This window comes from Phragmites australis, chromosome 12 (genome assembly GCF_958298935.1).
Source record: "Phragmites australis chromosome 12, lpPhrAust1.1, whole genome shotgun sequence".
In the NCBI taxonomy this organism is placed as follows: Eukaryota; Viridiplantae; Streptophyta; class Magnoliopsida; order Poales; family Poaceae; genus Phragmites; species Phragmites australis.
In genome coordinates, this window is record NC_084932.1 from 1,438,011 (window position 1) to 1,454,424 (window position 16,414).

General features: G+C 43.2%; 4 protein-coding genes across 6 annotated transcripts; 1 reads left to right on the forward strand and 3 right to left on the reverse strand.

Annotated features, from left to right (window-relative positions):
- Positions 1-209: 209 nt before the first annotated feature.
- On the forward strand, positions 210-5,367 carry LOC133886112 (CBL-interacting protein kinase 32-like). Of its 2 annotated transcripts, none has more exons than XM_062325843.1 (15): positions 210-518; positions 1,326-1,557; positions 1,762-1,824; positions 1,998-2,069; positions 2,212-2,319; positions 2,396-2,476; positions 2,647-2,700; positions 2,806-2,931; positions 3,011-3,100; positions 3,605-3,727; positions 3,824-3,934; positions 4,261-4,374; positions 4,505-4,561; positions 4,649-4,723; positions 4,968-5,367. In XM_062325843.1, exons 2-15 carry the CDS (start codon positions 1,387-1,389, stop codon positions 5,043-5,045), a joined length of 1,323 nt encoding a protein of 440 aa, XP_062181827.1. In that variant the 5' UTR covers positions 210-518; positions 1,326-1,386; the 3' UTR covers positions 5,046-5,367. The 2 variants fall into 2 exon arrangements, with proteins under 2 accessions (XP_062181827.1, XP_062181826.1); XM_062325842.1 differs by having other exon boundaries at positions 211-518; positions 1,321-1,557.
- Positions 5,368-5,488: 121 nt separating this feature from the next.
- On the reverse strand, positions 5,489-6,737 carry LOC133886113 (uncharacterized). 2 transcript variants are annotated; one of them, XM_062325844.1, is made up of 3 exons: positions 6,465-6,737; positions 5,988-6,357; positions 5,489-5,624 (listed from the first exon to the last, which is right to left on the reverse strand). In XM_062325844.1, the coding sequence occupies exons 1-3, from the start codon at positions 6,547-6,549 to the stop codon at positions 5,531-5,533; spliced, it is 549 nt and encodes a 182-aa protein (XP_062181828.1). In that variant the 5' UTR covers positions 6,550-6,737; the 3' UTR covers positions 5,489-5,530. The 2 variants fall into 2 exon arrangements, with proteins under 2 accessions (XP_062181828.1, XP_062181829.1); XM_062325845.1 differs by lacking the exon at positions 5,489-5,624 and having other exon boundaries at positions 5,984-6,366; positions 6,402-6,737.
- A 586-nt stretch (positions 6,738-7,323) lies between these two features.
- LOC133886111 (protein HEAT STRESS TOLERANT DWD 1-like) lies at positions 7,324-13,059 on the reverse strand. Its single transcript, XM_062325841.1, has 13 exons — positions 12,879-13,059; positions 12,738-12,791; positions 12,447-12,553; positions 12,277-12,355; positions 11,571-11,744; positions 11,349-11,447; positions 9,302-9,470; positions 9,023-9,126; positions 8,797-8,936; positions 8,632-8,704; positions 8,107-8,219; positions 7,883-8,000; positions 7,324-7,706 (listed from the first exon to the last, which is right to left on the reverse strand). The coding sequence occupies exons 1-13, from the start codon at positions 12,924-12,926 to the stop codon at positions 7,536-7,538; spliced, it is 1,449 nt and encodes a 482-aa protein (XP_062181825.1). The 5' UTR covers positions 12,927-13,059; the 3' UTR covers positions 7,324-7,535.
- A 1,163-nt stretch (positions 13,060-14,222) lies between these two features.
- Positions 14,223-15,427, reverse strand: LOC133886848 (metacaspase-9-like). Its single transcript, XM_062326739.1, has 2 exons — positions 14,995-15,427; positions 14,223-14,894 (listed from the first exon to the last, which is right to left on the reverse strand). Exons 1-2 carry the CDS (start codon positions 15,353-15,355, stop codon positions 14,245-14,247), a joined length of 1,011 nt encoding a protein of 336 aa, XP_062182723.1. The 5' UTR covers positions 15,356-15,427; the 3' UTR covers positions 14,223-14,244.
- Between the last annotated feature and the right edge of the window lie 987 nt (positions 15,428-16,414).

The following is a 16,414-nucleotide window of genomic DNA, read 5'->3' on the forward strand; positions in this document are numbered from 1 at the left end:
GGACACGTATGCAGAACATGTGCCGCAGAGGATCCGTACCGTCACGATCAAGAACGAGTGAGCGAGCGAGCAATGAACAGGGAAGCGGGATCAATCATGCAGCGTGCTACAGGACAGGACGATGTGTGTGGTGTCCTGTCGCCTGCGCGCGGTGGCCCCCGCCTCTGACAGCCGCTGCTTTTCCAAGCTTGAGCTTGTCCAATCTCAATTTCTCAGGTCCATGTGGAGGGAGTTGGATTATTCCAACATTTCCACTCTCCCTTCTCCACCACTCACTTTTATCTCCTGCGAAATGCATGATATTGCTGCAACTATATAGCTAAGCTACCAGCATCACAGTCAGAGCACAAAGCACGGCTCCAAGCTCTGTCCTGTTCCTCGTGTTCAGCTGCCTCCTCAGCCTAGCTCTTCCTCACCCCAACAGCCATTTCTTCAGATCTTTTCCCATCACCAGGAGGGGAGAGGGGCAGAGGGCTTCTACTCTGCATTTCTTGATTTGATCCAAGTGCGAGAAACCTGTAAGTTCTGCTGCCTCTTCTCTTCCCTGTTTTCTTCCCTTCTACTACCATCTGTGTGTTATGTACTGTGTGCTCTCTGCTCTGTTCCTTTTCCATTAAATTAGCTGGTGCTTTCTGTGTGCCAAAAGCTAATTTGGGCTTGTGCTGATTGTGTCAGCTAGAGTTACTTTGTTCTTTTTGTTTTTTTGAAAGCCAAGTTACTTCTGTTCTTTTCCTCTTATGCACCCCTAGAGTTTCTGCAACCTCCATTGTTCCTCCTAGTTCTTGATTTCTGCCCCGTGAAAGTTGTTGCTCAATTGGTGGAATATGCCCCCATCTGTTGGCCTTTGTGAATATCCTTCAATAGATTATTTGCAGGCCCCATGTGGCTAATGGACATATATCCTGTCCGGATCCAAAGGATGGTCTAACTTCTCTTTGACTTCCAATTGATTATTCCGGTTTGATATTGGATTTCACAAAATGTTGTGTACTTAACCAACCCCGGTGATTGAGTCGTTCATCAATTTTTCTGACTTGATTGGGGTGGGGAATAATAAACTGAATGAATGGCTGTTCACCAGTCCTGGATTTGCATTTGGGCACTTTCTGTAGCCCGTTATAAGATTTTTAAATATCGCAGATCAATGTTCATCTATGATTTGAGATAAGAAATGAGATGCAAATGCATCGCACATCCTAATTGAACTCGTGCAATGACTGTTGTTTAGTAGATCTAAGAGAATTATCCAGAAAGAAAAGTGTCAGAATGTCATCTTTTTCATCATGAGTTGTAACAATCTAAGTAAACTTTTCCATACAGGACAGTGAAACCATTTGACTGTGTGCAGAAGCTTTCTGAGACTCCAAAGGAGGGTTAAGGCAGGGAATGAGTACAACCAAGGTAAAGAGACATGTGGGGAAGTATGAGCTTGGCCGAACCATAGGCGAAGGCTCGTTCGCAAAGGTCAGGTTTGCAAAGGACACTGAGACCAGTGAACCGGTAGCCATCAAGATCCTTGATAAGGAGAAGGTTCTCAAGCACAAGATGGTTGAGCAGGTCACTTTCAAATACACACACTTTGAATTATTGCGGCATTTCTAATGTTTGGTGATATTTCACATCTTGTATATATGGTCCTGTCCTTCAGATTCTATCCTCTCTTTGGTGTCTTCACTTTTAAATGGCCAATGAGCTTGGAAACTTTTTTCAGAGTTCAATTAGTAATGTTGCTGACTAAAAAAACTACATGGTCTAATGCAGATTAAGCGAGAAATTTCGACGATGAAGTTGATTAAGCATCCTAATGTTGTCTGCATATATGAGGTAATTGAAAATGTCGTTATTCCTTTGCTGATATTCCAGTTGATCTTAGAAAGTTGTTGATCAGAAAAGATCCAAGTCAGCAATTTCGGGCGTGTTCATTTAGCATGTCTATTTTCTTTCCGTTAGGGGCAATTGCTGATCTTTGACAAATCAATGTTTTCATTAATCTTCAGGTGATGGGAAGTAAAACAAAGATCTACATTGTGTTGGAGTATGCAACCGGCGGCGAGCTCTTTGACACAATTGTAAGTGATATGGTGCATGGTTCATTCCGATATATGTAGTCTCTGCTTTGCCCACCACCTTACCGTTTCAGAATCCACAAAAATTCAATCTACCGTTGACAAAATTCATTAACAGATAATTTTTGTAATCCTCATCATAAAGGTTAAACATGGTCGGATGAGGGAAGATGAGGCGAGGAGATACTTCCAACAATTAATCAACACCGTTGATTATTGTCATAGCAGGGGAGTGTACCACCGGGATTTAAAAGTGAGCTCATATTCTTTGGCGCCTTTTTTCTGTCATTAAGATCTCTATTTCAGAATCTAACCTACAACACTTGCAGCCAGAAAATTTACTTCTTGATTCATACGGAAATCTGAAGGTCTCTGACTTTGGGCTGAGTGCGCTATCTCAGCAAATCAAGGTAATGACTTGTTGCTTTATGCCTCTAAGTTACTAACTAGTACTTGAGTACCGACCGGTTAAAACTTCAAACTTGTGCATTACCAGATAACCATACCTCCTTTATGTTTGAAAATTTTCATAACTTTCAACATGTTTTTAAGTATCTTCCTTCTCATTTTTCTTGTTTAGGATGATGGATTGCTGCACACAACGTGTGGGACTCCAAACTATGTTGCACCAGAGGTAATGCCAGAAAATTGTATAAATTGAACCCATAATTGATTTTATGGCAGTTACTATTTCATTGGGAATATGATGATTTAAATATTTCAATCACCTTCGTTATAGGTCCTTGAAGATCAAGGCTATGACGGTGCAATGGCTGATTTGTGGTCATGTGGAGTTATCCTGTTTGTTCTGCTAGCAGGGTATTTGCCTTTTGAAGACTCTAATCTCATGACGTTGTATAAGAAAGTGAGCATTAACGGCTTTTAGATCACTGCTGTCATCTTGCTTATTCGCTTATTTGACTTTATCCTGCTATTCCTGGCAGATATCAAATGCAGAATTTACATTTCCACCTTGGACGTCTTTTCCTGCCAAGAGGTTGTTAACAAGAATCCTAGATCCAAATCCAATGACGGTATGCCAGAGCACAATAGCTGCTTGAAAACAAATACTAACGAAACAAAATTCTTAAGATTCTTGGATAGAATGGATCCGTACTCACCATACAATGTATCCTCTAGTAGGCTTGTAGACCACCTGATGTCGCTGATTTTCATCAACCAAATGATGTTCCCACTGACACAGCAGTTATCATGTAACTCATGTTGACATTCATTTTAGAAGTTCCTAATGAAGTAGTTGAGAGAAAAACCTAGTTCTGTTTGCTTTTAGAAAAGTACAGAGGCACCATCCTTTCATTTTTCTACACCAAAAAGCGTGCATAATTTCAAAATGAAACCCTTTGTTTGAGGAAAGCATTGCAACTTCCAGTCAAGAAGGGCTAGGAGTTGAAACTGGAAGTTGCAATGCTTTCCTCAAACAAAGGATGTGCCGAGTCTGGTTTCAAGAAGAATGATCCTTCGTAATTCTATCTTGATGATCCATAACATTAGGCTCATGTTTTGATAAATCATGGCAGAGAATAACAGTCCCAGAAATACTAAAAGATGAGTGGTTCAAAAAGGGCTACAAGCGCCCGGAGTTTGATGAAAAATATGACACAACATTGGATGATGTGGATGCTGTCTTCAATGATTCAGAAGTGAGTAAATGGTGCATTTCTATTTTCTACCTCATGCAGAATGCCATGGAATTTACTTATTAACTAATTTTACTACTGTTATTTGACATCATTCAGGAACACCATGTGACAGAAAAGAAAGAAGAAGAACCAGTAGCTCTGAACGCGTTTGAACTGATTTCCATGTCAGCAGGCCTAAATCTTGGAAACTTATTTGACTCCGAGCAGGTACGGGATGTTCCTTATTCCTCTGTAGTAACCTAGAACATTGAAACTGCAATTTGATAGTTTAAGTCATCATGATTTCTAAGGATATTACCGGACGACTGTGATATGCACTTGAATTTCCTTTGAAATCAGTTAGTGAAGGTCAAGTCAGTTACACAATTATACTGCAGGTTACAAGCTAATAGTTCTATATGCCTATGTGATTAGAACATTGGTTCTGAAAATTTTACAATTTTTTCCCAATTTAGGATTTTCAATTAACATTTTGTTATCATGCTATGATTCTGCAACTTTATTCTTTTATAATTTAATAACCGAATTTGCAGGAATTTAAAAGGGAAACAAGGTTCACATCAAAATGTCCACCCAAAGAAATTGTCCGCAAGATTGAGGAAGCTGCAAAACCTCTAGGATTTGATGTTCAGAAGAAAAATTACAAGGTTCCTCCCGGCAACTCTAGAATAACTGTTTGTTTGAATATTTTCTTTTAAGGCTTGCCTTCTTGATGATGTGTACAAACTTTAAATAGATCTTTCTGCATTCTGAAGTTCTCTTTTATTGTGTAATCAGTTGAGGCTCGAAATGGTAAAAGCAGGGAGGAAGGGAAACCTCAAGGTTGCTACCGAGGTAACACTGGATTTTTTTCCCCCTTGAACTGCAATCTGTTTTAAATAAACTTCTTATGCCTAACTTGTATTATCCATTTTCATCCAGATACTGCAAGTTGCACCCTCTCTTCATATGGTAGAAGTCCGAAAAGCAAAAGGTGACACTCTGGAATTTCATAAGGTAAGTACCATACATCTACCATACATGCAAAGATCATGCAAATAAGAGAAACATGTATTCATGGACTATGATTCAGAAGCTGGTTCATTAGTTGGAGAAGTTGATAAAATTCTTATCCATGTGTTTCTCCAATCACCATTAGTTTGGATGCACTAAGCTACTAAAATTTGTAATATATGTTTTGTTCTTTAAGCACCGTTTCTTTGAACAATATATACTTAAATTAGCTATATTTTTTCTGCAGTTCTACAAGAACCTTTCCAAGACCTTAAAGGATGTTGTCTGGAAATCTGACGATCTGCAAATACAACATGCGTCTTAGCATCAATTGGGGGGAGGAAGGATGGCAAACTATTTGTGTCCCATTCTTCCAAGCAGATACCATTTTCATAGTCTGGATCAGCAAATTTGTTCACTGCATTCTGTATGTAATGGTGGGTGGGCAGGCAAAATGCGCCTGTCCTCCACCATCGTTGTAAATGCTGCTGCATTTGGAGAGATTGCATTGTTTGCTGTAGTTGAAGTGAAGCTCATTCAGTAGGTTTTGTGAGTATGTGAGTTTTGTAAATCCATATGCCTATGAGTCATGTTGAAACACTATGATCAGATCAATCTGCGGAATGTAGCCAAGTATGCCCTTGCTACCTTGCTCCATTTTTTCCAAGAAAAAACCCAGCTAGTAAATTGGGAACTCATATACCCCTCCATTTCATTTTCCATGTGCACTCTGAATCATGCAGTTTCTTGCTTTGCTTGTTGTTACATGTCTGGAGCTGTCAGCTAGAAATTAAGGTGGCTGGGTGAGTTTCAGAGGATTGTACAGGAGGGGCGGCCGCAGCAGCTTTCGTTCCCGTGAGAGTGAGATCCACTGAACTCGTCGTCCATCATATGGTTTCTTCGTCTGCAGATACAAGATCAGCAAGAAGTGTCAGATTCAGATATAAATCATGGATGCATTCCTTCAGCTCGAGTTCGATGGGTACAATGTTATAGCCTTGATTATGCTACTGAACCTGCCAAGACTCAATGCAATGCGCAATCATATGGTTTCCTGACGCCGATTGAAGCCTAATCGATCGAGTACAGGCAACCTATCAATATACAGTGATTTCGATCCTGGCCTAGGATGCTAATGATAATGCTACATGCATGAGAATCGATATCGACCGAGAAGAATTCTTGCAATTAAATCAGTGCAAGAACGTAAAGGAGAAATGGTAACAAGAGGTTGGAATCAATATTTTGAGAGTTTCAGATCACTCACTTGGCCATCATGACCTTGGCGAACTCGGTGTAGTTGATCTGCCCGTCGCCGTCGACGTCGGCCTCGCGCAGCATCTCGGCGAGCTCTTCGTCGGAGAGGCGCTCGCCGAGGTTCTCCAGGACGTGGCGCAGCTCGTTGCGGGAGATGAAGCCGTTCTGGTCCTGGTCGAAGACGTGGAAGGCCTCGCGGAGCTCGTTGTCGGCTCCGGCGTCGCGCATCTTGCGGGCGAGGAGGGTGAGGAACTCGTGGAAGTCGATGGCGCCGCTGCCGTCGGCGTCCACCGCGTCGACCATGTCCTGCAGCTCCGCCTCCGTGGGGCTCTGCCCCATCGAACGCATCACCGTCCCGAGCTCCCTAGTCGTGATCGTCCCTGCAGGCGGTGAATTCTTGCATCAACCGGTTGCCGCATTGCATGAATGCATGTATTGCGCGCGCAATTCAATTCGTTCATGAACAAGAACAGTGCAAGGGCAATACCGTCGCCATCTTTGTCGAAGAGGCTGAAGGCCTCCCGGAACTCGTTGATCTGCTCCTTGCTGAGCTGCAGCTCCACCTCGCCCATTCTTCTCTCAGCTCAATCGATTGCTCTTTTGATCCCGTCGGAGATATCATTCGATGGATGGATTATAATAGGAGACGAAAGGATTCGATCGGCAGGGACGAGGAGTAATTTCTCTTAATCGCAGAACGGCAAAACTGAATTCTCATTTCTAGATAGTTTGCACCTTGTTGTTCTTGTCCTCTGTTGTTGCTGCTCGATCTTGTGTTGCCTAAAATAAGGAGGACAGAGCATATTATATACTTGCAGAAGAGAGAACAAAGCTGATCGAGTGACTGCAGCTCTGCTCGTCAACACGAGTTTCTCGTGTAGAAAAGAACCTTACTTTCTGTCGAAATATATATATTTTTTGAAACAAATCGGCAGAAGATCTGCTTATTATATTAAAAAGGAGTTGTGTCGAAATAGTTCTAATGCCCTGCTTCTTAGAAAGAGAGAATATGTGCTGAGCTGAAATTTTATTTTCTCCAAAGTGAGCACATATGCAGCAGGGTGGCTGCCGAAATTTTCCAGAACGAACAAAGTTAGCATCAGATCACCGGCCATGCTCAGTCCTGCAGTTTGTGCTCGCACCAGTCCATTTCTTATCAGCTTCTCAATCATTGCTGCTGACTAGTATCTCACAATTGGCTGCTAACTAGCATCCCACAATTTAGGTTGTCCAAAGTCCAAACCGATTTTTTTTTTTCTTCTAGACCAGATTTTCAGCTTAAAAATGCTGGGCCAACATCCAGCTGAATTATCAGGGGAAAAAACATATGTGATATTTTGATCAAGAAGCGAATCAGGAGAACTACCATCCAGGATGCTTCCAAAAAAATGTGCACATTAAATATTATCTTCTATGTAGCACAGAATGGCAGTCGATCAAAACTCTGATCATACTCGAACTGAGGATGATAGTAACCAACACAATGGACAGCAAAACTGGGATACCCACTACTGGTTACATAAATCTCGAAGTACTTGGATAGCGCTACCAAAAACATCTATGGCTCAGCAGATGATGGAATGGTTGCATCAGTGTTGCCAGGCTCAGCAGCTGGAATGGTTGTATCAATGTTGCTAGGCATCAACACATTGAAGCCGTTAGCTGCCGTTGATACGATCATCGCAGGTATCTGTGGGTGCCAGTGCAATTCTTTCAGATTTTTCTGGCCCTGCTCATACAAACAGTGAACGTCATTAGTCTGACTCTTTACAAGTGACGACTCCGTAGGAAAAATGAATCAGCAAAAGAAGATGACAAGCCATTTCATTTCGATGGGAACACAAATCGGTTAATTTCTAATACCATCATAAGAAAATGAGAGAGAAAATAATGTCATTATACTACCTGATGAACAAACAGAAGTCGTGGGGGCAAATCTTCAGGTGCATTTGCCTGCTCTTTCATCTTCGCTCTGAATTCGGCCTCCTCCTCTTTACCTTTTTCCAATGCAAGATCCCAAATTCTGAATGCAGACAATTCAGGAGAGGTGTCAGCAAATACTAGGCAAACATTTCAGCAATTCAGTGCATCTAAAACATAAATGAGAGAACGGAAGGAGGGAGACTTACGTGAGTTGATGATCTTCAGATGTTACAGCCAGTGTTGATACTTCATGTGGACTCCACTCGATAGATGTAATTGCCTTCTTGTGGTACTCAACATGTGCTATCAAGGAGTCCCTCTACCAGTACAATAGAGAGCATAGGGGAAAAAGATTTGACATGAATATATCATTCACAAGCAATATACTAAAAAAATACACAAGCAAATTATTATTTGCCAAATATGTTAATGCAAAAAAGGGTAATATGACGTGGATTGTAGTCAGCTGCACTGATTTTTGCACAGAGTGCACAATGTATATACTACCAGCACTAAAGCAATATCTACCGTAGCATCTCTTAACATGAAAAATGTAGTAGCAAAAAAGCACACCTACCAATTTTCATCATGGGAATGTTACACAGAGAGGGGCAAACAGAAACCGAACTTAGAACAAATCATAAAAACACCGATTGAGGATAATGCAATTTAAGTGGGTAACATATAAAAGTCACAGGCGTAGAAAATTGTGCTTTATCGAGATGGAGTACCCGGATTAATCTAAGATCACGAATTGAAAAACTGCCATCATCACATCCTGAAGCTATCATGCAGCTAAAAAGCCTGAAAGTGCAAGTCAAAACATGCGTCAAATATTATGCAGCAGAAGTTATAGTACTCAAAATAAAATTGATAGAGTTTTTCACTGGATATACCTATTCCATGAGATAACATTCACATCAGCGTTGTGAGCCTTAACAGAAATACATGGTTTCTTCCCTGTACGTATATCCCATATCGATATCGTACCATCCACTGAACAGGAGGCAAATGTGTCGGCTTCCGTGGGACTCCACTACAAGGACATAGTTACAATAGTTGAGACAATCACATTCGAGGACACATACGAATACATATATGATACATCATTCAGGGGCATGCCTGTAGATCTTCAACACTTGCAGAGTGTCCAACAAATGGATTTGCATCTACGTTCCAGTTGTTTGAAGTTGGCTCCCATAGGTGAATGCACTTATTGCAGTCACCTTCATAGACAAAGTTTTAAATTAATCCATGCAAATATCTATATATGAAATTAAATGATATGGATGATTTATGGGCGTGGAAGAGGGAACCACAGATTAAGTTCTCAACACAGAAGCATTGTTAACATCATAGCAGATGAGAAACATTGTGAAATGGACAAGATCAGATACACACCAGAAACAAGTCTTCCAGTAACAAGTGGACTCCAATCAATTGCATAGCCCTCATCTTTATGACCACTAAATACTTTCACAGGCGAGAGCTTGTTGATTATGTCTTCTTCTTTGTGTGCAGCTGCCCCTGACTCAGCTAATGAATTACGAAATAAGCTCAAGTCCCACACCTGCACATTTAGAATGGATAGTTACTTATGCACAAAGAAATAGTCAGTGAGATGCATCTGTGTAATGCTGGTTTTTTGAGAAAGAAGGAAAAAAGAAAAGAAGAAAGAAAAGAGAGAGAGTTGACCAAAACTTTGACTTTTTAATCCGTCGCTCGGATGACAGATCGGAGTCCGTGGTTGCGTTCATCTCGTCGAGATGAACCCATTTTGCTATTCATATGTTCGTTCCGGGCACTCTGTAACCCGTAGCGAGTCCAATAAATTTAGACCGTCCGTTGTTTTGGAAAAAAAAAAGAGAGGAAAAAATTGGAAATTTTTGGATTTTCGTCGGACTCGTCATCAAATTTTCGAAGACGAATTTTCGGTAATATTCTGGACGTTTGTGGTTGGATTAAATCAATCAGTTAATTCGTGTCGTATCATTTCATGTGATCGATAGTTCGATTCTTTTTTATAACCGAGGTTGACTCGAAGATACGACATTTGAGTTGCAGTATTCAGTTCATCGAAGTGCAATCCAAGTAATGAGGATTTTAGTTCAACCCTAAATTGGAAATAGTGTATCATTTCATGCGATACAGCTCTCTGTTCAGTTGTCCTAAATGTCGGCGTAGACGCGATGTTTTTCGACGTAGGGTTGACGCTTCATTATTGTATGTGCTTCAAATGTGTTTTAGTGCTAATCACATACCTGTACAGGTGGTACCTCTTCTGGGCGGCCGTGATTTTGCTTTGGATTCGTCGCTTTTGGTAAAAGGCAAGTAACTTGGGGGTGTGGTTCTATGCTATGTTTATATTCATGTCTTACTTCTTTTGCAAATAGAAATTTGAAATATATGGTTTTATTTTCAAATCCATTTAAACTATGGATGTCGTTGCTTTTGATTATTTAAATCAATGCTTTCCTTATTAATCTGGACTGTACCTTTATCTTCATGAAATCAGTTTGTTTTCATGAATCAGTTGTGGTTTTCATCTTGAGCTATTAAAAAAGAATAAAGAATTGACGTCAATTCACATGCATACATATGCATTTATGCACTTCATATGGTGATAAAGGCCGATCACTGCCATCGCGCGTGATTCGTACCGGTACATGGAGTTGCATGAGCTGTTGGCATCGTCCAACTCTCAAAATGGAGTTGCATCATGGCATTCATACATTTCTTTTTATGATATTTGGAGAATTCAGAATGCTGGGAGTTGAATGCCATGTTTTGTGGGAGACTGAGATTGAAGGTTGTCGTTTCTGTTTCAACGAAAATTCTGAAACAATAGTCTCTTAAAAAACCATGTGGTTTGTTCTGATTGCTGAAAGAAGAACGTTTTACTTCTAAATGCTTTTGTTTTAAGTGAGATGTGTTTATATACATAGCTGTTACTTGCTGAGCTTGTCTCACCCCCTGTTAAATCTTTTACAGGTATGTTTAGTTGCTGACGTGCATGTCGGGGGATGGTTTTTGGTAGTTGCACGCACGTCCTCATCACAAAGCCGATAGTCTCCCGGTGTTTGAGTTGAGCTTTGTTGATGAGTTGCCGTTTGTTTTGGTATATGTTGTGGTGAGACGCTGGTAGCGTCGTGAAGGTGATATATAAATGTTGGTTATATCTGTTTTTGACTGCCTGAGAACTTATCTTGTGGTCAGTTATACCACTCTACAGAGAAAATGCTGTCAAAATTTTCTATTTTCAAATGTTTAGGCTCAGTTGGAAGTAGGGTGTTACAATCTGTCAGGGACAAAGGTTTCCAGAAGAAAATATAATGCATAAAATATACGTTCTGTTACTGTGAAAATAGTACAGGGGATTGATGCACAGGCTGAATGAGCCAACCATCACATTAAACAGAAAGGAAATGAGAGGGAAGAAATGAATTACCTGAACATGACCAGTATCTCCCCAGGTAGCACATAGATGTGGGTTTTGAGTCATTGAGCGTATCCGATTTACACACCCCGCGTGAGCCGCCTTTTTTAGCTGGTACATTCATAGATTAGCAACAGAACACATTACAAGCTATGTATCGAAGAAACTTGCTGGATAGCGAAATTATTACTTTTATGGCAAAGTATAGAGTTAGGGTCTTGAGAAAGAACATACATGTACAACAGGCTTTGTATGTTCACTAGTTTCTTCATCTTCTTCATCACTGCTGCTGTCATTATCCATATCACTGTCACCATCAGCTGCTGAAGCTGGTACAGGTTCCCGCTTCTTCCCTTTTATGTTGGAAAACTTGAAAATGCCAATATAATTGCACGAAGCCTTCTCAGCCTGAAGAAACAAGAAGTTTAGCTCTTAAATCAGAGAGACAAACTAAAATCTATTGTCATGAAATGATTATTTGCAATTCCATCAATCCCATGTCATTCCAAGCTCAGTCCAGCGTCAACTCATTAAAGAAGGTTATTGAATTTATGCTTTTATTACTCTTGCAACAATCGAAGTTAGAGTTCACTCGCTATCCATCACAATTTCTGGAAACAATTATGATATAAATGCTAGCAAGCGGGCACTAACGATAAGTTTCTGGCATGTTTTTTTTCTAATACAGAATCAGAAACGGCATGATTTTCAATCTAAAACAACCAAATAATAACACTAATAAAAAATAGGCAACATCATAGCGCATTCTCATGAGATTTTCTGCAAAAGTAAAGTTAAAAACAGAGAAGAATAGGAAACAACAATGCAGAATAAATATATCCGTACAAATTATGATTTACAAAACCAGAGAGTCACTGTGGAAGACATGAAAAGCACTGGTAATAATGTCTAGGATTAAAAGGGTAAAGAGAAACACAACTTGCGTTCCAGCAACACCATACAATGTATGTGGGAACTCTGATCGGACAAGTCCAAGTTGATCGCGCATAACATCAAAACTGCAATCAAAGGTAAATTCGTTGAAAACAGGCCACATATTGGCCTCAAATTACGACAGGTGGAACAATATCCTAAATGTATAAATTTCACCTCAAGCAAGGCCAGCCAATGCTAAATCCTCGGAGATAATTGTAGGCCTCAGGATCGAACTGGAGCTCCTTCCCATCTTCCAGTGCATCTACACCCGGTTGCCATACCTGAAAAGAACCACTAGTTGAGCCTAATGCGCACACAAAATCGATATGAATCTTCTGGACAAAAGAACAGATTAAAAACAAATTTTTTAACAAAAAGGTGACTCATTTAGGGGTCACTTGATGAGTAAACACCACTATTTTGGCTGTACGAAAAAAACAATCGGATTGGTTATATCCCCCTCACCTTAGCCGGGCCAGGCGCAACAGCAGGATTAGATGACGACGAGGATTCAGCTTTCTTCAGCCAGAAATACAGCAAAATTAGCAAGGTGAGGAAAAGAACATACTGAAGAGGCCAAAAAAAACCAGGTATAACATCTGGTACCTTGGTCTTCTTGGATTTGGCCTTCTTGGCCCTCTTGAAGCGACCCATCAGTGGAAGAACCCACCAAGTTTTTCTTCGGCTAGGGAGATCGACGAGGAGTTTGACAGACTAGGCGTCGCTGAGGTGGGGCTGCGGCTGCGAGGGAGCCAGGAGGAGAAATAGGCGGCGGACGGGGCGGAGGAGAGGCGGTTGTTGGAGTAGGGGCCAAGGAAAGGAATTGGCGACTGTACACTGCCCTGCCCTTTCCCAGAAATTAGGCTATAACTGGACCCATTGGATACAAATATAAATCCTCATTCTGACTCCGATTCGAGCTTCACCCGATTGCCCACTAAATTTGGCTGTCACTTGATTAAAAACCAATAGCATATTGAGACAAACTCCTCACAAAATCACATTCACTTTCTGACGGACAATTCGGTCGCCCGAGCAGCTAGGGCAGCCAAGCCCCATGCAAGGTGTGTGCATGGCAAAGGGCATGTACGAGGGTCCTCAGATATCGCGCACCATCGTTGACGTATGGGTCCGATCTCACGTGTCAGCGACGAAGTCACCGTCGATGTTAAGGGATCTGGAAGTGTATTTAATGTTTGGTAATTAACCTTTAAACGCTAATATCTCCTAAACTGTAAATAAGAATTATAATTTGTTTGCGCCAGCGTAATTCTTGAAATTAAATGAACAAATCAAGACCCATATCGGAATGCACATATCTGAATGCTTTTTTTTCATGCTATGGATTTTAGCATGGTTGTAATCAAACATCATCTTCTAAGCCAAAATTTGGCTATGCCCTCGGTTTGGCTGCAGCCAAATTTTGGTTTGGTACCTGAGGATACAAACCAAACAACCGATAAAAGCAGAGTGGACTGTAATGAGCTGCTCTATGCCATTGGTGTGGTCTTTTAAACTCGAAAAAGCTAACTCGTTTAAAATGTTGTTTGAATTGTGTCTAACAAGCATCAGACGTGCCAAATTATAAATTCAATTAGGATCTCTTTTTTTGAGAAAATTCCATTAGGATTTTGGTTTATTCTACTCCCACAACCTCATTTGGAGTCTAGGTTCCTCTATAATAAACTTCCTTCATGTATCTTAAACACTAGATACTTCAACCATACGAAAAATCAAACAAATATTTGCGAAATGTTCACCATTGTGACCCATTGCGAGACAGTGGAAAAAAAAACTTGCAGTGTCACGTCGATAATCATTTAGAAAGCTTTACTGCTAATTTTAAACTTGAAGAGATACAAATATAGGAAGAAATTTTGAACATGGTCAAAATGGTATATATGTATATCCGTATCCACACACACGCTAATCAGATTTCAGAACACACGCATAGGCACAGAATCGCAGATATTCACAGCACAGCCATGGCGGCCGGCTCCTCCTGCTGGCAGAGGAACGGCGCGTCGGCGTTGGCGTCGCTGAAGTAGAGGCAGGGGTGCTGCTCGAACCCCTGCTCTCGCAGCACCTTCCTTGCCCTGCTCACCACCTCCCGGTTGCTCAGCGGCGCCGGGTGCGCCGCCAGCACGGCCTGCACCGCGTTGCTGAACGCACCGCACGCCTGCTGCTTGCCCCCCTCTGCCGCTGTCTCGTCGTCCTCCGCCACGTCGGCGGACGTCTCGTCCGTCTGGCACCCGCTCAGCAGGATCCCGGCGTCGGGGCGTGGCGTCGGCGGCGGCGCGCTGTCGTGGTGGCGGTGTTGGTGGAACTTGGGGCTGGCGTCGCCGCCGAAGAGGGCGAGGAGGTGGTCGGCGACGTGGCGGGACGCGTCGAGGCCTGAGGCGCCGGAGAGGTGGTTGAGGACGGCGGCGTACGGGAGGAACCTCCGGGCGGTGCGCCGCGCGGAAGCTGGTGCGCTACTGCCGCGGGGGAGGTCGACGGAGGGGCCGATCTGCTCCTTCTCGTTGTCGATGAGGCCGCCTCTGTGGCACGAGTCCGACACCATGGTGAAGCTCGCGCCATGCGGCACACGGTCCACCAGCTGCCGGAAATCCACATCAGCAACTTGCGCCCATGCATGCATGTCAGAGGACGCCGGCGACGTGATGGGACGCGTCGACCCCTGAGGCGCCGGAGAGGTGGTAACGGTACGGTACGCGCGAACCTGTGATGAGGTTGAAGTCGCAGGGCACGATGGCCTCGTCGCGGCCGCGGTGGCGCGGCGTGACGGGCGGGACGAGCGTGCCGTGCCCGCTGTAGTGGAAGAAGAGCACGTCCCCGGGCGCCGCGCGGGCCACCATGTCGGCCAGCGCGCGCCTGATGTTGGCCCCCGTCGGGAGCACGGCGGCGGCGCCGCGGTCGTCGTCGTCCGTGAGCACGGTGACGTCGGCGGGCGCGAAGCCGAGGCGGGCGAGCAGGACGTGGCGCATGGCGAGGACGTCGTTGATGCAGCCCCGCAGCTCGTGGGGTGTGCCGGCGTAGTTGCAGCCTACCAACGTAGCAAGCTTCTTCTTCTTCCCCTCCATTGCCGATGTACTACGTTCTAATCGGAAACTGCTCGCAATGTTTTCGTGTAGTCGCGCTACCTAGCTCTCCGATCCGCACGTTTTTACACAGATGAAGAGAGGGGCTTATTGCTGACCCTTATATAGATCGATGGACGTTAATGATTTGTTGCCCACGCTTCTTAGAGTTCATGCGGCTGATTTTGCGCTGCTCTTCAGACGACCGTGTGAACATAGTGATGACGGTGGGCTTAAGGCTCTGAGGTTGGCAGTTGACGGTGGGCTTAAGACTCTGAGGTTGGCGGTGATGGCTTTCTGGTAAGAATCTATATGTTGCTAGGTTTAGAGGGAGGTTAGTGAGCACGAGGGCGATAGAGACACCGCCAGATGGGTCAGTGCCGAGGCGAGAGAGATAAGGATGTGGGCTTGCGACACTGGATTAGCACAGTAGTACCGACGAATCTAACGATGAGAGCGCCGTTGGAGACGAGTGAAAGAGGGCAAGCAAGAGCAAGGGTAGTTGTGATAGAGGCAGGAGACGGGTGGGGACGGAGGTTAAAGATAGTCTTTAAACCGGACAGCTTAGATTTGTCAACAGAAGATAGGCTTGTTTTCAGACCCTGTTAAATAGCATCATCCTTAGTTGTTTGTGCGTCATCTAACCAATCTATGCCTGCTTACTATTCCATGCAAACTTTGGCAAATTAAGACTATGGCACCACCTTTTTTTTTCCAATGTATCGAGAGATGTTGGATTGTTGGTTCGAGCATTACACTACAAAATCAATCAATACTTGCAGATCAAAGAAGGGCATTAGGCGCGATCGATGTGGTTGCTCGATCTGAGCAATCTTTTTCAAGCGGGAGAAGCTGCGGTTTGCGCGTGCAAGAAATGCTTGCCTTGCCTTCAACTGGACATCTACCCAAATTAGTATGCGGTTTTCATTTCATTCCTTGAGGTCGCGATCGGTCGTCTTTGCTTCCACGGCTAGATCATCGTATCGATCGTCAGTTGTTGCTTTGAAATGACTCCATGCATTCTTCTTGTGGAGTGCAGTGCCTCCGAGCTTGCCTTGCGTT

What these genes read in the sequence shown, in the direction of transcription:
- LOC133886112 (XM_062325843.1), top strand. Translation starts at nt 1,387, where the DNA reads ATGAGTACAACCAAGGTAAAGAGACATGTGGGGAAGTATGAGCTTGGC. An exon ending in CGCTATCTCAGCAAATCAAG is followed by an intron (nt 2,477 to 2,646) that starts GTAATGACTTGT and finishes TTTCTTGTTTAG; the next exon opens with GATGATGGATTGCTGCACAC. An exon ending in CTGTCTTCAATGATTCAGAA is followed by an intron (nt 3,728 to 3,823) that starts GTGAGTAAATGG and finishes GACATCATTCAG; the next exon opens with GAACACCATGTGACAGAAAA.
- LOC133886848 (XM_062326739.1), bottom strand. Translation starts at nt 15,355, where the DNA reads ATGGAGGGGAAGAAGAAGAAGCTTGCTACGTTGGTAGGCTGCAACTAC. An exon ending in CGACTTCAACCTCATCACAG is followed by an intron (nt 14,895 to 14,994) that starts GTTCGCGCGTAC and finishes CATGGGCGCAAG; the next exon opens with TTGCTGATGTGGATTTCCGG.
- LOC133886113 (XM_062325844.1), bottom strand. Translation starts at nt 6,549, where the DNA reads ATGGGCGAGGTGGAGCTGCAGCTCAGCAAGGAGCAGATCAACGAGTTC. An exon ending in CTTCGACAAAGATGGCGACG is followed by an intron (nt 6,358 to 6,464) that starts GTATTGCCCTTG and finishes CACCGCCTGCAG; the next exon opens with GGACGATCACGACTAGGGAG. An exon ending in GCCAAGGTCATGATGGCCAA is followed by an intron (nt 5,625 to 5,987) that starts GTGAGTGATCTG and finishes TTGTATCTGCAG; the next exon opens with ACGAAGAAACCATATGATGG.
- LOC133886111 (XM_062325841.1), bottom strand. Translation starts at nt 12,926, where the DNA reads ATGGGTCGCTTCAAGAGGGCCAAGAAGGCCAAATCCAAGAAGACCAAG. An exon ending in TACTGGAAGACTTGTTTCTG is followed by an intron (nt 9,127 to 9,301) that starts GTGTGTATCTGA and finishes TTGTCTATGAAG; the next exon opens with GTGACTGCAATAAGTGCATT. An exon ending in AATGTTATCTCATGGAATAG is followed by an intron (nt 8,705 to 8,796) that starts GTATATCCAGTG and finishes TTGCACTTTCAG; the next exon opens with GCTTTTTAGCTGCATGATAG.